Source organism: Myripristis murdjan, chromosome 18 (assembly GCF_902150065.1).
Source record: "Myripristis murdjan chromosome 18, fMyrMur1.1, whole genome shotgun sequence".
Lineage (NCBI taxonomy): Eukaryota > Metazoa > Chordata > Actinopteri > Holocentriformes > Holocentridae > Myripristis > Myripristis murdjan.
In genome coordinates, this window is record NC_043997.1 from 4351197 (window position 1) to 4373004 (window position 21808).

Here is a 21808-nt window from a genome sequence, read left to right on the forward strand (position 1 = left end):
TAACAGGTAATAAACATTAAGTAACAGGTAATGAACATGAAGTAACAGGTTATAATCATTAAGTAACAGTTAATAAACATTAAGTAACAGGTAATAAACATGAAGTAATAGGTAATAAACATGAAGTAACAGGTAATGAACATTAAGTAACAGGTAATAAACATGAAGTAACAGTTAACAAACCGTTAACTAATGTGTCTAAGAATCATGTACTAATGCTGTTCATGCTAAGGTATTAATTTATATGTTATTTAAGGGTTATTGTAGATATTATTATCATTAGGAAATGCCATAATAATCATTAACTAACAGTTAATTAACCATTACACCATTAACTAACGTTAACTAACTTTAATTGTTGTACTCTTATTGTGAAGTGTCACCTTGTTTGGTAATTGTAGTTCTGCCCGACACTTATTGTTTTTCTTCTAACAAATACAAATACACGTGCAAAAGTTAAAAACATGAATGAATGAATGAATGAATGAAGGCTTTATTTTGAACATGTGAAAAAAAAAACACAATGCAAAAACAATACAGAATAGTCAAAACAACAAAACAAGCCCAAAAAAGGAGTAGAGAGAAGCGTATGCTTATTTAAATTCTCCCCCTTCTCCACTGCTCAGTATCAGCTGACTTCCATACAATTTATCCAAGTTACATTTTATAAACCATATATTCATAAACCCTTAAACAAACATGTTGTCATTTGTGCATTTGTGCATTTTTACCCATAGTAAAAAGTAATTATGTGAATAAACAAACAAACAAACAAACAAAAATACGGTTAAAAAAAAAAAAAAAACAGTGCATAAAATACACTAAAAAAAACACAATAATATTAAAGTGCATACAGATAACACAAATATGTAGCTAATACACATATAAACTCATTAACATGCATATAGAGACACATAAACATGCATACACTGTTAGGAACACAAGAGGCCAGACCCAAAATGCAGACTCAAAAACAGTTTTAATTTGCAAAGTCAAGGTATGACAGTTTCACTTAGAGTTCAATAGATGGTGATGAGCCCAATATGGAGGAGGGAGCCAGGCGCCGACAGACAACCAGGGCGAACAGCTGAAGGGTTGGCTGGCAAGCAGGGGGGGTCAGGAGCTTGGAGCACAGAGGAGGCAGGAGGGTCCAGGAGCTCGGAGCACAGAGGAGGCAGGAGGGTCCAGGAAGGCAGGCGAACAGGGAAGGCAGAGCAGGAATCAAGCTTAGGGTCAGCAGGCAGGTTGAAGAGCGAGAAGTCCTAGGAAACATCAAGCTTAATGGACGATCTGGCAAAGAGTGGTGGAGTGAGCTGGCTTATATCTGTAGTGGGTGGCTTGATTACAGATCAGGGACAGGTGTGGATACTGCAGGTGTAGATAGGACCTCCCACTGCACTCCACCTAACACACAGACAAAGGAAACAGACACACCCACAAGAGGGAAGGGGAACAGGGAAACACAAAACAGCAAAACACAGCCCTAACATTACCCCCCCCTCAACGGGAGTCCCTAGACGACCCACCCGGCCTGTCAGGGTGGTCACGGTGAAACTGTCTCACCATTTCATGGTCCAGGATCAACTTCCTGGGGATCCAGCAACGTTCCTCGGGACCGTAGCCTTGCCAATCCACCAAGTATTGAAACCCCCTACCCCGTCGTCGGACATCCAGGAGCCGATGCACAGTATAAGCAGGATGGTCGTCAATCACCCGGGCGGGTGGAGGGGGATCGGCTGGAGGGCAAAGATCACTGGTAGAGACAGGTTTCAACTGTGAGACATGGAAAGTGGGATGAACACGCATGGAGGCAGGTAGTTTCAACCTGACAACAGAGGGGTTGATGATTTTTACGATGGCAAAGGGGCCCAGGAAGCGGGGAGACAGTTTCTTTGAGTCGGTTTTTAAAGGAATGTTGCGAGAGGATAACCAGACTGACTGACCTACAGAGTATTGTGGAGCTGGGCTGCGATGTTTATCGGCTGACTGTTTGGTCTTTTCAGCAGTTTCCTCTAGGGCAGTTTGGGTCTTTTTCCAGGCTGAGTGGCAGCGGCGTAGATGATGCTGGATGGATGGGACGGATAGCTCCTCCTCCTGTGAGGGAAACAGAGGAGGCTGGTAGCCGAGTGAGGCTTCGAAGGGAGACATACCTGTGGCTGAGCTAACCAGGGAGTTATGGGAGTACTCTATCCAGGGTAAAAAAGAGCTCCAGGCAGAGGGATTAGAGGCAACCACACAGCGGAGGGCTGATTCAAGGTCCTGGTTGGTTCTTTCAGTTTGACCATTTGTCTGTGGGTGAAAACCAGAGGAGAGACTGACAGTTGCTCCCAAACCTTTGCAGAATGATTGCCATACCTGAGATATGAATTGAGGCCCCCGGTCGGAGACAATATCCTGAGGGATTCCATGGAGTCTGACAACATGCTCAGTGAGAAGGTCAACTGTCTCTTTGGCAGAGGGGAGTTTAGGTAGGCCGACAAAGTGGGCTGCTTTGGAGAAACGATCAACAATGGTTAGAATGACAGTGTTATTCTGAGAGGGGGGTAAACCGGTTACAAAGTCCAGTGCAATATGGGACCACGGACGTCCGGGGATAGGGAGAGGTCTTAGTAACCCGGCAGGTGGTGTGTGAGTAGATTTACCTCTGGCACAGGTAGTGCAGGCTCGTACATAGGCTTTGGTATCCTGGTCCATGGTGGGCCACCAAAAATGGCGCTTAGCCAAGGTCAGGGTCCGGTTTATCCCTGGATGACAGGCGAACTTTGACGTGTGGACCCACTGCAAAACCTGGGACCGTGCAGTATCTGGAACGAACAGGCAGCCAGGGGGACCATCACCTGGGTCAGGCTGTTGAAGCTGGGCCTGTTTAACTGTTGACTCTATCTCCCAGGTAAGGGAAGCAATTACTTGGGAGGCTGGCAGGATATTTTCAGGGGTTTTCAGGGGCTCTTCAGCGCAGAACTGGCGGGAGAGGGCATCTGGCTTGGTGTTCCTGGATCCGGGTCGATATGACAGCGTGAAATTGAAACGACTGAAAAACAAGGACCAGCGGGCCTGGCGGGGGTTAAGACGTTTAGCAGATTTAATGTAAGCCAGATTTTTGTGATCTGTCCATACCACGAAGGGCTGTATGGAGCCCTCCAGCAGGTGCCTCCACTCCTCCAGAGCCATTTTCACCGCCAGCAGTTCCCGGTTGCCCACATCATAATTGCGCTCTGCTGGGGAGAGACGGCGAGAAAAGAAGGCACATGGATGCAAACAGGAGTCAGGTCCCTTTCTCTGGGACAGGACGGCCCCCACACCGATTTCAGAGGCGTCCACTTCCACCACATATTGCTGTGTGGGATCAGGCTGAATTAGAACAGGGGCCGAGCTGAACAGAGCTTTAAGTTGGGCGAAAGCTGCATCAGCTTCTTTTGTCCAGGTAAACTGGCGGGATGGAGAGGTGAGACAGGTTAAAGGTGCCACTACCTGACTGAAGTTTTTGATGAACCTGCGGTAGAAATTGGCAAAGCCCAGGAACCTCTGCAGCTGCTTTCTGTTTGTTGGTGTGGGCCAATCAGTTACAGCCTTCACCTTTTCTGGATCTGTTCTGACTTTTCCCCCTTCTAGGATGAAACCCAGAAAACAGACCTTGGATGCGTGAAACTCGCACTTCTCTGCCTTCACATAGAGTTTGTTCTCCAAAAGTCTCTGCAGCACTTGGCGGACATGGTCCTGGTGTTCTGTGGGACTTTTGGAGAATATCAGAATATCATCAAGGTAAACGAAGACAAAGAGATTCAGGAAATCTCTCAACACATCATTGATGAGCGCCTGGAAAACAGCTGGGGCATTTGTTAAACCGAATGGCATTACCAGATATTCAAAGTGCCCAAGGGGGGTGTTAAATGCAGTTTTCCATTCATCTCCCTTACGTATACGCACTAGATGGTAGGCGTTACGCAGATCCAGTTTGGTGAAAACAGTTGCTCCCTGAAGAGGGGTGAAAGCAGAGTCAATGAGTGGAAGGGGGTATTTATTCTTTACTGTGATGGCGTTTAGTCCTGTGAAATCTATGCATGGTCGCAAAGAGGAATCTTTTTTTTCCACAAAGAAAAATCCAGCTCCCAAAGGTGAGGAGGAGGGTCTGATAATTCCTGCGGCGAGGGAGTCCCTAATGTAGTTTTCCATAGCTGTGTATTCTGGTCTTGACAGGTTATACAAACGACTTGATGGAAATTTAGAACCTGGGACGAGGTCTATGGCACAGTCATATGGTCTATGAGGGGGGAGTGAGAGTGCCTTACTTTTGCTGAAGACGTCATGGAGATCGTGGTAGATTTCAGGAATTCCGGAGAGATCAGGAGGGTCAGGGGGTGCAGAAGACAGGTTAGAGACACTTCTAGTAGGAGAGGGAGCAGATTGCAAACAGGTTTCATGGCACATCTGACTCCAGCTAACAATCTTCCCATGTGTCCAATCAATCTGTGGGTTATGCTTAACCAACCAAGGGTGTCCCAAAATGAGTGGGTTGTTGGGAGCAGTGATGATGTGGAATTGAATAGTTTCCTTATGGTTGCCTGACACAATGAGTGTGATGGGCGTGGTGCGGTGTGTTACCTGGGCTATTAGCCTTCCATCCACTGCCAGCGCATTCTGAGGCTCAGCCAGAGCCTCGGTGATGAGGCCAGCCTGTTCTGCCACTTGGGAGTCCAAAAAGTTCTCCTCAGCCCCGGAGTCGACGAGTGCCAGCAGAGGGAGAGACAGGAGCTGACAACTTAGGGTAGCAGGAACTTGAAAGCGGGGGTTTTTACAGGAAGTGTGGCCCACCAGAACCCCCACATTTACTGGTGAGCCCTCCCTTTTGGCCGCACTGGGCAAGAGGAAATGAAATGGCCAGGCTTGCCACAGTAAAGGCACTCACCAGCGCTGATGCGCCTGTAGCGTTCCTCTGGGGATAGCCTGGCTCTGCCCAATTGCATGGGTTCGTCAACTGGTGGTGGAGAGGAGACACCCGGGGCTGGGTTGGTTGCAGCAGGAACTGGGGCTGGGGCTGGTGGAACTGGCCGAGTGTTGGAAGAACCAGAGGTGTGAATCCGCTCGCGGCGGCGAGACTTCAGGCGGTTATCTATACGATTAGCAAGGGAAACAAGGGCACTCAAAGAAGCAGGTTCATCTCGACATAACAATTCATCCTTCATATGCTCACTCAGACCCTTGATGAATGCAGTTTTAAGTGCCTCCTCTGTCCAATCCACCTCTGCTGCCAGCGTCCAGAACTCGATGGAGTAATCTGCAACTGGTCGTTGGCCTTGTGAGAGAGTCATAAGCCGCATAGAAGCATTAGCCTGATAGTCAGGATGGTCAAAAACTAGTTTGAAATCCTCCAGAAACTCACTGAATTGAACTTCCTCTATAGGATTCCGTGAAAACTTGGCCTCTGCCCATGCCAGTGCTCTACCCCGCAGTAAGCCGAAAATGTACTGAATCTTGGAGAAGTCGGTTGAAAAAGAGACAGGTCTGAGCTTGAATACTGTTGTACATTGAAACAGAAAACCCCGACAGAGATTGGGCTGACCTGAAAATGGCTCCGGAGTGGTTGCACAAACATCCCGTGGAGGTGGGGCTTCCAGGCTGGGCTCACTGGGGGGAGCAGGCGGAGTGGCAGGGAGCTGTGAGGAGAGGAAGGCTGAGAGCTGAGAGGATAAATCAGTCAGTTGTTGAGACAAAGAGCAATTACTCTCATATAAAGCTTGTATGTTGCTTTCATGTTGTCCGAGGAGCACACCCTGTTGTGCTACAGCCTGTTGGATGCGAGCGGGGTCCGGAGTCTGGTCTGCGGGGTCCATTCTTTTGGCCAGATCGTTCTGTTAGGAACACAAGAGGCCAGACCCAAAATGCAGACTCAAAAACAGTTTTAATTTGCAAAGTCAAGGTATGACAGTTTCACTTAGAGTTCAATAGATGGTGATGAGCCCAATATGGAGGAGGGAGCCAGGCGCCGACAGACAACCAGGGCGAACAGCTGAAGGGTTGGCTGGCAAGCAGGGGGGGTCAGGAGCTTGGAGCACAGAGGAGGCAGGAGGGTCCAGGAGCTCGGAGCACAGAGGAGGCAGGAGGGTCCAGGAAGGCAGGCGAACAGGGAAGGCAGAGCAGGAATCAAGCTTAGGGTCAGCAGGCAGGTTGAAGAGCGAGAAGTCCTAGGAAACATCAAGCTTAATGGACGATCTGGCAAAGAGTGGTGGAGTGAGCTGGCTTATATCTGTAGTGGGTGGCTTGATTACAGATCAGGGACAGGTGTGGATACTGCAGGTGTAGATAGGACCTCCCACTGCACTCCACCTAACACACAGACAAAGGAAACAGACACACCCACAAGAGGGAAGGGGAACAGGGAAACACAAAACAGCAAAACACAGCCCTAACATACACACACAGTACACACACTGATAGAGTGTGTGTGACACAGATTTCTGGTGTGTTGTTTGCTGCTGCCCCCTGGTGTCCAAACAGGGAAACAGCAGCAGCATAAAAGCCTCTCCTCTGTCTCTGCAGGAGAACGTGGAGAGGGAGGCGAAAGAGGCGGCCCGTCGCCGTCGGTTACGGGAGCTGGAGGAGCAGAAGAGGCACTCCTGGGCGGGGGGCGAAGAGGTGGGAGGCGCACACACACACACACACACACACACACACACACCTAAACTCATTTACACACACTAACCCGTTTCCATTAACACTGACTTGTTGTGTCATCCTGCTGCAGATGGGCGGAGCTTTCGGACTGCGCTGCAGGAGCGAGACGGACGTGGACGCCGCCGCGTCTCGGCACGACGAGGCGGGGCTGCTGATAGAGCTGCTGACCCCTAAGCCCCGACCCCGCTCGCCCCTCAACTCCACCTCCAGCTCCCACAGTCCCCTGGGCCGCTCAGGAAGTTTACGCCGCTCGCGGAACTCTCCGTCCGGCTCGCCGTCCGCCACCGCCGAGCGCGAGCTGAACACGATGCTCAGCAAGGCGGCTATCAGCCCCAAAAAGACCACGACCACGACGACCGCCGCCGCCACCGGGAGGCTGCTGAGTCCTGCACATGTCCAGAGGAGAGGAGGCGGGGAGGCGTCGCCTGAAGCCGGGCAGAGGAGTTTGCCGCCGTCGTCTCCAAAGCGCTGTTTCCCCCACAACCAGCCGCCTCACGTTGGGGAGACGGCGCCGCAGAGCCCGTCCTCGCCTTCCAGGACTTCAGGACGTCCAGAAAACATCTCAAACACACACCACGCAACCGCCACTTACCTCAACCGCGACGCCTCCAAAGCGGGAGTCGACGCTGCGGTGAAACCTACCTCCGATCCAAACCAGCGACACGACACCGACGACAGCGGCAGAGATCAGCTCGAGCAGGACGTCGGCGGCCAGGAGACACTCTCAGACCGTCAAACGGACTTTGTGTTGAAAGACAAGACGGACGAAAATCCTGAAACCGCTGAAAAATCTCAAGCGGGGCAGGATGGCGGCTCCAAACCCGGCGGCATGTCGGTGACCGTGGAGAGACGCATGCTGGTGCCTGAGCTGCAGGCTTTCAACGATACCGCCGCCCCGAGCGACCACGGCGATCAGCACCATCACCGCCGTTTCCGTGGATACGACCGAGACGACGTGGTCATCACGGATTTGGAAGAACCAGAGAAACCCCAAATCGAGGAGGAGCGAATCGGGAAGACCGACGCATCCGAGGTGGAGAGTTCAGACAGGAAGGAGGACCGGGTGGTTGTGTGGTGTGTGACGGGTGTGTGTGAGGCAGCCAGCGAGCTCACACACACACTCACACACTCCAAAGGCACACACACATACACTGATGACACACAAACTGAGAAGGATCCGTGCAGGAGCGACAGCCGACAAGGAAACGAGGACGCATCTCCTTTCCCGGCCAATCACACGCCTTCTGGATCGCAGCCGTCCAATGAGCAGACAGTGCCTCTACCAATCAGCAGCCAACCGGTGCCTGTTCCCCGAGGTGATGACCCGTCACTTCCCGCCTCTTCGGCCAATCGGCCGCCAGCAGAGCCTGATGTAGCCAATGAGACGCCTGATCTCGCCGCCGATGCCTCGGAGCAGCAGCTAACCAATCACGGGGGAGAAGCAGAGGACTCCACAGCCAATGAGAGGAGACGATCAGAGAACCTGCCCGAACATTCAACAGATGACAAGAGCCCAAAGGAGAGCGCTCGCCATCACGCAGCCAATGAAAAGACGGACTCGGATTCCTCGACCAATGGGAAACAAGAGGCGGCAGTCGCACCGTCGAAAGCACGACCAATCAAACCCCGAAGCTCCGCCTCCCCGTCCAAACCGCGGCCCGTGCGCACGCTGACCGGCTCCGAGAACCAGGGCATGAGGAGGGTCATCCCCATCTCCAAGCCCAGCCGCGGAGCTCCGTCCCCGGGCAAACGACCGCCGGAGAAGCCCCCGGTCATCCAGGGATCTCACCAGCGCCGCAAACCGCCGCCGCCGCAACCCAGACCGCCGCCGGAGGAGAAGATGTGTCGCTCCACGCTGCGGGCGCTCGCTCAGGCCGGCGTGGTGGGCGGAGTCGGACCAGGAGGCGGGAGCGTCAGCGCCCCCACCACCCCCTCCCATAAAGCCGCCGCCCCGGCATCGCTTCCCAGCTTCGCCCGGAACACCGCCTCCTCCTCTTTCAGACGCACTCTCGCTCCTCCTCCTGCTCCTCCTCGCTTCCCGCGCCGGGGGTCTGACTCCTCCCCCAAGCCCTCCCCCAAGCTGACCTCCTCCTCCTCGTCCAGCACCTCCCCTCTCGCCCGAACAGGCTCCCTGAGGGTGTCCAAATCCTCCGTCCTTGTTTCCTCCTCCTCCTCCTCATCCCCTCTCCTAACCCTGAACCACGACTCCCCGCTGAGGAGGTCCCAGAGCATCCGGGCGCCTCCTCGCTCCTCCCTCCTCGCCTCCTCGCCGGCTCCCCCTAAAGGCCACAGGAGGAACAACAGCGGCAGCTTCTCCGACAAGTCGTCTCACTCCAAGGATTCGGTCAAAGCCGCCAAGCCGTGCTGGAGATAACAGGAGAAACCGGCGGCCGCGTTCCAACACGAAGTGTGCGCGCCGTCTCCTGTCCCCTTCCTCTTCGTCTTCGTCTGGAGAAAAGTCAGAGGCTACATTCCAACACAAAATATGGACACTGTCTCCTGTCCAGGTTGTGTCTCGTGCCTTTTTTAATCAACTGGAGGATAAGAGGCTGTGTTCCAATATGAAGTACACACAGCGTCCTAGTTCCTACAGGAGGACAGGATGAATTCCTCGGTTACATTCCAACATGAAGCACGGGGCACTGTTTCCGGCTGTCGTGGGTAAAGAGGCTGCGTTCCAACATCAAGACCAAACAGTCTCCTGAGAAAGTTCTCGAACCCGGCCGGAGACAAAGCGCACATTCCATTATGAAACACATCATGCGCACTATCCGCTTTCAGTAAGAGGACAGTAAGAGGCTGGGTTCCAATATGCAAAGCAGGTTGTTTCCTACACGCTTGTGCGAAGCCCCACCGGCCTCGATGGAAAGGGAGGCAAAGACGTTCCCAGGTGACCTATGCAAAGCGTCCTGTCCATGGGAATGCAGAGGCCACGTTCCAATATGAAGAAGAAATCAGTGTTTGGGCTAAACTGTCAATCATCTGAGGAGATTTTATTCTAGAGGTGATGAGTCCCAATATGAAGTATTCCCAAATTCTCCTTTCTAGAGGGATAAAGGGAATATTGTTGCCATTGGAGGCAGGGTTCCAATATTTACAAGCCTGCTCCCTCCTTGTTTTTTTTATAAAGGTGGATACAGAGGCCGTGTTCCAATAGGAAGTTCACAGGCCTCCTGTCCCCAAAGACCTTGTGTTCCAGGAGTCTGCGACGTTGAACGGAGGAAACACTCCAACACCAATCACATGAAGCCTTTTTCCCCTAGAAAGAAACAAACTACATGCCAATATTCATAACCTCACAGCTTCCTGTACCTGAGGCTAAATAAACCAGGTAGAGGTGGGGGGCCACATTCCAATATGAAGCACACACAGCCTCCTGTCTTGGGCTGTTAGGACTCGAAATCCATCAAGACGTTTGCTGAATTAAAATAAGAACCACACACAATGTCTCCTGTTTTTACAGTCGGGGCCAGTTCCACTATGAAGTCAACCAGGCCGCCTTTTCTTGCTTACAGCTCCCTGAAAAATTCCAAATATAATTACATAAAGCTTCCTCTCTAACTGAGGTTTAGAGGTTGTTGTTTTTTTTCTCCCACATGGAATAAACTAAACATCCTGTCTTTGGGTTAAATAGGTGTAAACCTGCTCGCCACGTTCCAATACTAACCACAGACAGTGGCCTTTCCCTTTGAGGTTGAGGGCCCATTCCAATAAAAACAACAGTGCAGTCAGCATTGATTTTAATAAATCAGTCGCATTATTTTGACGCCTGAAACTGAACTGGAAAGGACAGTGAGTAGATACGATTCATGACAAAAAATAATAATAAATTACACTGGTGTGCCGAGGCTGCATTCCAATATTTACTAACCCCTCCTTGTCTGTGGAGCTTTGAGGCCTCAGTTTGTGCCGACAGCGGCCCCATTCCAACATGTAGGATACAAACTTCCTTCGCTCAGAGACGCAAACTCCCTCGCTCAGCGGCAAAATGATTTTTTTACTCGCCAAAGTGAATTTAATAATTTTACATTAAATTCTTTGGCGTTTAGAATCCATTTAATTAAGATTATTTCCTCTTTTCGAAGTTTAGACAAAAGTTCAAGTGCAAAAGTGGGAACGAGATGCCACGTAGCCTAATTTCCAAATTATTAATCCCCCACGTTATCGTAGGTTTTATTTAAAGGTTTTTCAAAGATGGCGATACGAAAAAAAAAAGTGTTAAAATCTGTGCAGCGTTCAAACGTTTCAGCGGCAGAAATGTAATTTTAAGTTTTTGGTAAGCAGCCGAGACAATCGATGTAGAGTTTCTGATTCACACACAGAGAGCTATTTTAATATCAATACTGGACTCTGACATGGTTAAAAGCACAAGAAACTTTTGTAAACCAGTAATCAGTTTTATATTCAAATGAAGGAGAGCGAGTGAGGAGAAAATCAAAGGATGGAGGGAGGAAGTGACAAGGAAAGGAAGCAGGGAAGGAAGAAGGAAAGAAAAAGGAAAGAAAGAAAGGAAGGTGTTGTAGGAGGTATTTTTTTTTTTTTAGTATAACAAGACAAACCCCTGACATTTATGCAGCGATCACAGTGTTTATATGGTGATTCATCTCAATTAATTCTGATTTGTGATTCTGCGTTCTTTATTCTTCACTCTGAATGAAAGAACGCACACGTATATAGCCTCTTTAATCTTTTATTTTCTAAGAAATGGCTTTATTTTGAAAAGTTTTTGAATGCTGCGCCTGCTGGAATCTCTGTACATGTGGCCTGATCTGAACAGAATCCGTGTTATTAATTATTATTTTTATGATTATTATCATTATTGTATTTAAAGAGAAGTAAAAATGAGTGACGATGTAGATTTACCAGCTCAGCGGGGATTTTCTTTCTGCTTCTGGAAGTTTCCTGATTCAAAGCGACTCACCGAGGAAAAGCCTCTCGTGCCAAGTGATGCTGATAAATAAATATATTTGTAAGGTTATAAATATGTATTTATGTATGTATCTGTAGGGTTTGATATGTATAATCTGTCTAGTGATGAATAAAGTTTTCCTCCTGGAGCCGCTGTGTCTCTGTGTCTACAAGTAAAAACAGAAAACATCATTGTATTTTTATCAAATCAGTACTTTAAACTATTTTAAAATATTAATATTCATCATTGCTGTTCATTATTTAATACGTATGTTAAACGTATTCATATTAATCATGTAATATTTGCAGTAGCCTATATACATATATTCAAAACTTATTATCAATGAAAAACTCATGTGTGTGTATATGTATGTATATATTCCTAAACCTATTATGATTATTATTAATTAATTATTATTAAAAAACCATTAAGATAAGATAAGCCTTTATTAGTCCCACCACAGGGGAATCCACAGCAGAAACAATAATTACATATAAATAATATAAATAAATATAAATAAGTTCCTACAGAATAACTGAATATCACATGATCAGTGTTGCTCAGAGGGAGTTAGTGTGTGTGTGTGTGTGTGTGTGTGTGTGTGCGTGTGTGTGTGTGTGTGTGTGTGTGTGTGTGTGTGTGCAGATGCTCTCCTGGCAACAGCTCTGACTGTAGAGGAGGAGCAGTGTGTGACAGCAATAATAATAATAATAATAATAATAATAGTAACAATAATAGCTAATTATTACGTAATTTCTTTATTAAAGTTATTAATATTTTAATGAAGCCATTACCATCATCATCATCATCATCATCATTATTATTATTATTTATTATTATTTTTATTTTTTATTTTTATTTTTTATTTTTTATTTTTTTTTATTTTTTTTTATTATTATTATTATTATTATTATACGTCTCTATACATATATTTATATCTATATATGTATACACAGACACGGGTATATTTTTTAAATCATCATTATTGTTGTTGTTTGTTGTTGTTTGTTGTGGTGGTGGTGGTTACAACCTGTTCACGTGTGTAAATCATGAAAAGGGGCGTGGACAGCAGCTGGCGTCGTGACGTCATCTCGCCGCGCCAAACAAAGCTCCATGTGCAGAAGGAGGGAAAAAAGGAAAGTGGAGCCGCTCCGCCGAAACCGGAGAAAAGATGAAGAGGAGAAACTTTACCGTGTGAGCCCGGACAGCTTTATCTGAGCCGCTGGACCTCCGCGACACACACACCTCACCTCCGGCCAAGAAAGACGTGAAGAAGAGGAAGAAGAAAAGAAAGAGGAAGAAGAAGGAGAAGCGGAGGAGAAGAGGAGGAGAAGAGGAGGAGGAGGAAGAGGGGAGCTGCCGGAGTTTAAAGTTTAAAGGCCGGAGCCGGAGGCGCCAGGTCGGACTCTCACTTCTCTTCTGCTCTCACTGTGTTTCCTGTGTTATGAAACTGTGTGTGTGTGTGTGTGTGTGTGTGTGTGTGTGTGTGTGTGTGTGTGTGTGTGTGTGTGTGTGTGTGTGTGTGTGTGTGTGACGCAGCAGCAGCAGCTTTGATCCGCGGAAAACCTGCCGAACAGAGAGCAGCCACAGGACCAGATACTGCACCGATACTGCAGTTTTTACCACAGAAATACCACCTGAAAGTACCACAGAGTACTGCACACATGTTACTGAGCCTCTGTAGGAACACCACAGGAGAATAAAACACTGTAAAGTACTGTAAAAATCAGTGTAAACCAACCACACACACACTGCAGGCTGCTGCTGGGACGCTATAGTCATACAGTAAGAGATACACAGGATTATTACAGGAATATTATTGAGATATTATAAACTTCCAAGCATTATAAGGGCTCTTTAAAGAGTCTTTAGGGGATTATTATAGACAAAACGCAATGTTTCTATTAATTAGTATGAACTATAAGCCCTAATATGAGTAATACGGTGTGGTTAGTGTTTTTTAAATGTGTTTTGGTCATGTTTAGTTTAACATCCAACACACCACAGGAGATTGAAACACCTTAAAGTATTATAAAAGCAGTGTAAACCAACCACACACACACTGTAGGCTGCTATTGGAACAGTATAGTCATACAATAAGAGATAAAACATCACTAAACATGTCCTCACAGGATTATTATAGGAATATTATAGAGATATCATAAACTTTCAAGCACCGTAAGGGCTCTGTAAAGACTCTTTAGGGGAATATTATAGACAAAATTCAGTGTTTCTGTTGATTAGTATGAACTATAAGCCCTAATAGGCATAATACAGTGTGGTTAGTGTGTTTTAAATGTGTTTTGGTCATGTTTAGTTTAACATCCAACACACCACAGGAGAATAAAACACTGTAAAGTATTATAAAAACCAGTGTAAACTAACCACACACACACACACTGTAGGCTGCTTTTGGAACAGTATAGTCATACAATAAGAGATATACCATCACTAAAGTCCTCACAGGATTATTACAGGAATGTTATAGAAGTATCATAACTTTTAAAGCACTATAAAGTCTCTGTAAAGTCACTTTTACACTATAAGACTCTTTAGAGGAATATTATAGACAAAATACAATGTTTGTATTGATTACAATGAACTATTAGCCCTGATAGGAGTAATACAGTGTGGTTAGTGTGTTTTAAACGTGTTTGGGTCATGTTCAGTTCAACATCCAGTGCAGTTTACATGAATATACAGAGTTACTATTGGAGATTAAAACTCCATAAAGTATCATAAAAGCAGTGTAAACTAACCACACACACTGTTGGCTGCTGTTGGAACAGTGTAGACAATACAGTAAGAGATTAAACATCAATAAACAAGTCCTCACAGGATTATTACAGGAATATTATAGAAATATCATAAACTTTCAAGCACTATAAGTTCTCTTTAAAGTCAATATTACACTGTAAGAGTTTTGGGGGAATATTATAGACAAAATACAATAAAGAAGCATATTGTTTCGGTTGGTTACTATAAACTATAAGGCCTAATAGCAGTAATATAGTGTTTTTTGTTTGTTTTATTGTTTGTTGTTGTTGTACACTCTGCATGGTTGGGAGTGTCGCTGCATGTTCTCGAACAGGAAGCTGTTGTGCTTCCTGACAGCTGAGCTCGCCAGCAACAGGAACTGAGATACCTGCTAACCACCGCTTTACACACCAGTCACCTCACACACACACACACACACACACACACACACACGCTCACACACACGCTCACACACACCTCTCGCCGTTTGATCCTCCTGTGAAGTCGGCGTGGTCGTAAACGCATCACAAAGCTGCTCTCTCACATCAAAGTGCTGCTCTGCTGCAGCTGCATGGAAACAAAGACATCATGATCATTATCGATTATCATGTGTTGGGATGAAACTGATCAGGTCTTATTGATTACAGGAGGAATGGCACAAGAATAGACACTTTAGCCGCTTTTCCACCGCTGCTACGGTACGACTTGGCTCGACTAGAAAATACTGTTTAGCTCTAATTATCACTGTTACTGTCACTATTAACTCGAACAAAATTCACTTTATTTCTTTTTATTTAACTTTTTGTGTTGGGTAAATTTTTTTGTAGACTTTTTTTTGGTCATTTGTGGTAAATTTGCTTGTTTTAGTAATTTAAATTTACATAAGTAATTATATAACTATGAAGGTCATTTTGTTTTTTTATTTTATTTGTAATTATTTTATTTATATTATTTATGTTTTTTTATTTTATTTATTTTTTGTTTTTTTTTTTGTTTTTAAATATGGAACTATATAATTCCAATGATAGTTTTCTGGTAGTTTTTTTTTTTTTCTAATATTCGGGTAATTTTTTTTTTCACTTTCAGTAGTTTTGTGTTTTTTTTCCCACAGTGATTTTCTTGTATTTTCAGTTTTTGATTATTTTTTGGTGGTATTTTTTGTGATATTTTTATGTCAGTAGTCTTGAAATTTAATTTTAAATTTATATAAAAAAATACTTTTATTGTTATTAATAATGATAATCTAATGTTCCTTTCCTTTTTATCTGCTGTTTTGTTTTTTTATTTATTCATTTATTTTCTCCTCTTCCAAGCCTCACTTATTTTGTTACGGCTTTTGTTTTGTTTATGTTGTTGTCCTGACTGTTGTTGTTTGTTGTTTACAGGATGCAGGTCGTCGGCCGTTCTGTGTGAAACAGGAAACTGACGGACTGATGGAGGAGGAGCAGAGAGACAGGAGGGAGGAAGAGGAGGAGGAGGAGGAGGAGGAAGAGGAGCGAACGATGAAGGTGGACGCCAAAGACAAAGCCGTCCGGCAGCTGATTGGTGGACAGACTCCGGGCTCCGCCTCCTCCTCCTCCTCTCCTTTCCTCTCCTCCTCTCTCCGCCGGGGAGGAAGAGGAGGCGAGGAGGAGGGTGTAGAAGAAGAGGAGGAGGTCAGTGTTGCTATAGTAACCGTGGAGGACGAGTCGTGCCCGTCGGAGCCGTTCGGGACCGCCCACCTGGAAACGGCCAATCAGATCAGGAGGGAGAGTGGAAGAGAGGAGGAGGAGGAGGAGGAAGAGGAGGGCAGGAATGAGCTGATGGTGGAAGAAGAAGAAGAAGAAGAAGAGGAGGAGGAGGAGGAGGAGGCAAATCATGAAGATGGAGAGGAGGAAGAGGAGGAGGTGACATCAGCATTAGTCCTCCTGCACAGCCAGGTAAGACTCCGCCCCCTTCCTGTCTCTCTCTCTGTGTATTTTTTGCTTTGTGTTCATCATTGAACGTGTCAAATAAACTCAGAGTGGAGTAACATGAAAAATAAATGTCAAAATAAAGTTTCCAAATTCAAATGTATTAATAAGGCATATTTAAAAAAAAAAAAAAAAAAAAAAAAACAGCCACAGCCGACCAGTGCAAGTGATGTGCAAATCCAAAATATAAAAATTAAAATAGAATAAAATGAAAATAAATAATAATGAAATATTAATAAATTAGCACAATAATAATAAATTAGAAATATGAAATAATAATAAAATAATAATATAAAATTAAGTAAGTAAAATAATACTGAAATTAGTTAAAAAGAAAAAAAAAACAAATAAAAAAAAAACAACAACAACAGAAAAGTAGAAAAACAAATGCCAGAAAATTTCGGGGAAAAAATCGGTCCAAAAAAAGAGAAGGAAAAGAAGGGAAAGACACGGGTGAAAGGCATCTCCTGCTCTTCAAAATAAGAGCGTCCCAGTGGCTCGCTGGTCAGAGGTCGTTGAATCCGACCGAGGAAGTTTGTCCCGTCGTTTCCTGTCGTTCGTCACCTTTAATCTGCACAACAAGACCAACCGACGCCTCCGGAACAATTACAGCAAACCCAACATGGGAGTGTGAGAGGGAGGAGGAAGTGAAGTGTGACACGGTGCGTTCAGGGTCATGTGAGGGCGCTGGTAAAAAGCTGTTTGGCCTTGGTTTTGTTTTTTTTCCCGGTGATGACGGAGGACAGGAAGTGACAGTTTAATACCCTGACGTGATTAATCTCAGTCAGGTTTTTACTGCAGCACAACTTAGATCAGACCTTGAACGCACCGTGAAGTATCACTGAAGTAACCCTGAATGCACCGCAGCTGAAGAAATGTTGCTGATGCTCTAGTTGTAGTTGCAGCTGTTTTTTTTTTTTTTTTTATGTACATGCTGTTGTTTTAGTTGCCGCTGTTGCTCTTGTTGCCGTTGTTGTTGTTGTTGTTAATATTACTGTTGATATTAATGGTGTTGTTTTCGGTTGTTGTTGGTCTGCTGTTGCTTTTGTGGTTATTTATGTTGTGGTTTTGTTGTTATGCCTGTTGCTGCTGTTGCTCTGGTTTATATTATGGTTAGTGCTGCTGTTTTAGTTCTTGTTGTTGTTAATATAACTATTAATGTTAATTAATGTTAATTAATGTTGTTGTTGTTCCTGTTGTTGCTAGTGCCTTTGTCTTGGCTGTTGCTGATGTGGTTGTTGTTGCTGTTGTTGTTTTTCTGCCACACAGTCAGTTGATATGTGAGTAAATGCTGACATAATAAATCCACAGACATTCATCATCTCAGTTCATTCTGTGTGATCAGTTTAAAATGTAATTCTTAGAGGAAAAACAACAACAACAACAACAACAACAACGTGGGAGAAGAATTATCTCGGTGTTGTTTCCTTCAGAGTTTTGTCTCTGTGTTCTTCAGCCTGGTGGCAGATTTTTCCCAGTAAAGTCTCTCTGTTGGCTCTTTGCTCTGATTCGCTGCCAACAGTGTTACTGCTGAGAAAATGTGATTTAATAATGAGTGTCCATCACAGGCCACTGTAATGGTGCAGCTGCTGCTGTGGCCAGCAGGGGGCGACAGGAGGCCATAGATTCTCACTGAGCTCATGCTGGCTCAGCTCTCCTGCACAGAACAACTGGAGCTGTTTCTGCAAAAAAGAGGAAATATTAAAAAATTATTAAAAAAAAAAAAAACTCTGGCAAAAATTTCAATTTTTTTTTAATCTTTATTATGTATTTAAAATTATGATTTTTTTTGTGCAGGGGTGTAATTTTTTTCATCTTTTTAATGCATTTTTAATCATTATTATTATTATTGACCTCTTTGAATTTTTATTTATTTATTTATTTTATTTATTTGCTTGATTTTTAGTCATTTTCTGCTTTGATTTTTTTTTTTTTTTTTTACCAATGTTCAGGTCATTTTTTTGTATGTTTTTACAAATTTCTTGCAAATTTCATTGTCATTTTCTCGCTTTTTTCCCGTTTTTGTAAGAAATCAAGGCGGTTTGCTCAGGAGTTCAATGACAGGTGGATATAATTATGGATTTTCACATCTAGACACAAGTCGGTGTTTTACAGTTTAATATGGAGAATTCATCCTGATGCCGGTGGTTTGGAAACACACAGTTGGTTCACACGGTTGATTGACAGCTGCCGGTGTCACGTCCCGCCCCCCAACACGAACCAAATCAGAGAGTAAGAGCCTCTGAAAACATCACTTCATCTTAATGTGAAAGAGGGAAAATGAGTTTAAAGGGGAAAGTCAGGAGGGTTTCAGGTTCCACACACACACACACACACACACACACACACACACACACACACACTCTCTCACACACACCTGGCTCAAACATGCACCATGTGGTCTGTGTGTTTGTGGGTCTCAGGTACGAGTCGGTGATGTCAGCGTCTGTGTGTCTGTGTGTGTGTGTGTGTGTGTGTGTGTGTGTGGCATTCAGGTGCCATTGTGTCTCTGGTTTGTTGTCTTGGTAAACAAACTGAACACCAACTGCTGCGTCTGAACTGTGGGGGGGCACAGGTGTGTGTCTGTGTGTGTGTGTGTGTGTGTGTGTGTGTCCTCTCTCTGTCCATCACACACTGGCGGTGGAAAAAATTCAAATAAAGCAAAATTAAATGTACGGATACATTTGGTGGTTTAAACATATTTAAACCACTGAGGATTTTGTTTTCTTCCGCTTTGCCTTGGATTTGATATTTTCACATCGTAACCAGTTTATTTTGTAATTTTTTATCTCTTCTAAAAATAATTTATTAATCCTGATTTCCCTGTGAAGCACTTTGCAAAATCTGTGCTGTATAAATAAAATAGTAAAACAACATTAATACAAAAAATATAAAATAATATTGTTACTATTTAAAAGGCCGGTAGTAATATAACAATAATAATCATCATCATCATCTTATTTTTTTCTCAGAATATAAAAATAAAAAATACAAAAAATCTAAAAAAAAATCTAAAACATATAAAAATGTATATATTTTAATATGTAAAAAATAAAAATATAAAATAAGAGCATTATTATTATTTGAAGGGGGATTTGATTATTATTATAATGATAATAATAATAATAATAGTAATAATAATAATAATACACGAGAGGCAAAGGGGTTCTCATAGAGACAGCTGCCATAAACTCTCTCTCTCACACACACACACACACACACACACACACACACACACACACACACACACACGCTGTAGAACATTCCGGAGATTCCTCGGGACTCTTTGGCTCCCTCGACATCATGGGATATGAAAGCCGTTCCCATGGGAACCGTTTGCTCGCCGTCACAGCGAAGAGCTCCAGCAGGAAGTTCTCAGCCTCGGGAAATCCCACAATGCCTTGCACCGTGAGCGCCACAGCGACAGCGGCGCCGAGGCTGTGGAACGAGTCCATGTCTCAGTTTCTGTCAGAAACACAGAACCAGAGGAAAAGAGACGGAAATTAGCAAGAAATTAGTAAACGGGACAACGGGAGGGTTGAAAAAAAAAGTTAATTATTAAGATAAATAATCTGAAAGCCTAAAAAAGCTTAAAAAAAAGCTTAAAAAGAACATATTTTTTCCTGTGACACATTTTTAAACATATAATTCTGATAAATTCAAATATTGTTTTCCGGACACATTTTTCCTTTTATTTCAGCTAATTTTTAAATATTTACTTTTCTTTTTTTTTTGTCCAATTTTCAAGTCATTTTCTTCCTTTTCTTTTCTGAGAGAAATGAAGTGAAGCTGCAGGTGTGAAAGGGTTAACTGCGTGTGTGTTTGGGTGTGTGTGTGTGTGTGTGTGTGTGTTGGTGTGTGTCTGTGAGAGAGTTTTTTTATTTTATTTTTATTTTTTATCTTTTGTTTTTTGGGCAACCTACACAATAAGATATTGTTTTTTCCTTTATTTCTATTTCTGAATTAATTTCTTATTTAATTTAATATTTATTATTTAATTTTTATTATTAATATTATTTTTTACTTATCAGCATTAACACACAGATGCAGTTTGTTGATACACAGCTGATATTTTGTGTGTGTGTGTGTGTGTGTGTGTGTGTGTGTGCATGTTATGGAGAAACTAGGACACTAATCTGCTCAGATGCTCCGTAATCTGTTTTTTCTTTCTAGATTACTGCACATATAGCAGATTAGACACACACACACACACTCACACACACACACACACACACACACACACAGAGGACTTAGAATAATACCTAATGCAGTTTAATACTCACTTAAGAGGTTTTAAATGTTTTAAATCGTTTTAGATGAATCCTGTGTGTGTGTGTGTGTGTGTGTGTGTGTGTGTGTGTGTGTGTGTGTTGAGGTGGATAATGTCAATCTGTTTAATAATTCGCTCAAAAGTCATAGAAGGACGATTCAAACACACACACTGTTTAAAATCTTGTCCTCGTTTCCCCTGCTTCTCTCTCTCTCTCTCTCACACACACACACACACACACACACACACACACACAGTTTTCTCTGAACACACACACACATCCATATGATACAGGAAGAAGTACATTAAAAAGACACACATTTACACAACTAACTCTCTCTTTCAGAAACACATGACCTCTCTCTCACACACACACACACTCACACACATGCGCGCACACACACACACACACACACACACACACACACAGTGATCATGCTGTGGTCAGATGACTGGTGTGAATGGAGGCACATTAGAGCTGCAGTGGAATGAAGACTATGTGAATACACACACACACACACACACACACACACACACACACACACACACATCTCCTTCTCATTCACACACTATAGTGCACTTCCATGCTCGTGTGTGTGTGTGTGTGTGTGTGTGTGTGTGTGTGTGTGTGTGTGTGTGTGTGTGTGTGTGTGTGTGAGGGGGGGGGTCACATTCCAGCGCCGGGCAGCATTCCAGCCAGTTTTGGTTCGCTGCGCCGATCTCGCCGAGTCAGCGCTCCACACACACACACACACACACACACACACACACACACACACACACACTCAGCTGCAGCATTCCTGCGAGCGTTCCGGTGTGCGTGTGTGTGTGTGTGTGTGTGTGTGTGTGTGTGACCTCCGTCTGTCTGACTCTCGCTGCCTTGCTCAAGGGCCTTTCAGCTGCTGCTTTCTCCTCTCCTCGTCCTCCTCCTCTCCTTCTTTCTCTTCTTCCTCTTCCTCTTTCTGTTCTTTTTCTTTCTTCACCTCTTTTTTTACTCTTCTTCTCCTCTTCTTCCTCCTCTTCTATTCTTTTTCTCACCTTCTTTTCATCTTCTTCTTTTGTTTTTCCTTCTTATCCTCTTCATCCTCTTCTTCCTTTTTCTTCTTCTTCTTCTCCTTCTTCCCCTTCTTCTTCTCTTCTTCTTCTCCTCTTCTCTTCTTTTTCTCCTCTTCTTATTGTTTTTCTTTCTCCTCTTCTCCTCTTCATCCTGTTCTTCCTCTTCTCCTTCTCTTCTTCTTCTTCTTCTAC

General features: G+C 44.4%; 2 protein-coding genes across 4 annotated transcripts in view; both read left to right on the forward strand.

The window, feature by feature from the left end:
* Positions 1 to 11729, forward strand: part of LOC115376390 (FH2 domain-containing protein 1-like) — a 41022-nt gene extending 29293 nt beyond the window's left edge. For both annotated transcript variants that reach the window (XM_030075941.1, XM_030075940.1), the window contains 2 exons: positions 6538 to 6633; positions 6743 to 11729. In XM_030075941.1, coding sequence (XP_029931801.1) covers positions 6538 to 6633; positions 6743 to 9046 — 2400 coding nt within the window. In that variant the 3' untranslated portion in view covers positions 9047 to 11729. The remainder of the gene's footprint in view (positions 1 to 6537; positions 6634 to 6742) is intronic.
* An 883-nt stretch (positions 11730 to 12612) lies between these two features.
* The window catches only part of LOC115376397 (F-box/WD repeat-containing protein 7-like), a 42610-nt gene continuing 33414 nt past the window's right edge, over positions 12613 to 21808 (forward strand). Inside the window, exons 1-3 of one of the 2 annotated variants that reach the window (XM_030075953.1) lie at positions 12613 to 12980; positions 14986 to 15036; positions 15724 to 16257. In XM_030075953.1, coding sequence (XP_029931813.1) covers positions 15772 to 16257 — 486 coding nt within the window. In that variant the 5' untranslated portion in view covers positions 12613 to 12980; positions 14986 to 15036; positions 15724 to 15771. The remainder of the gene's footprint in view (positions 12981 to 14985; positions 15037 to 15723; positions 16258 to 21808) is intronic. The other variant, XM_030075952.1, reaches the window with a different exon arrangement.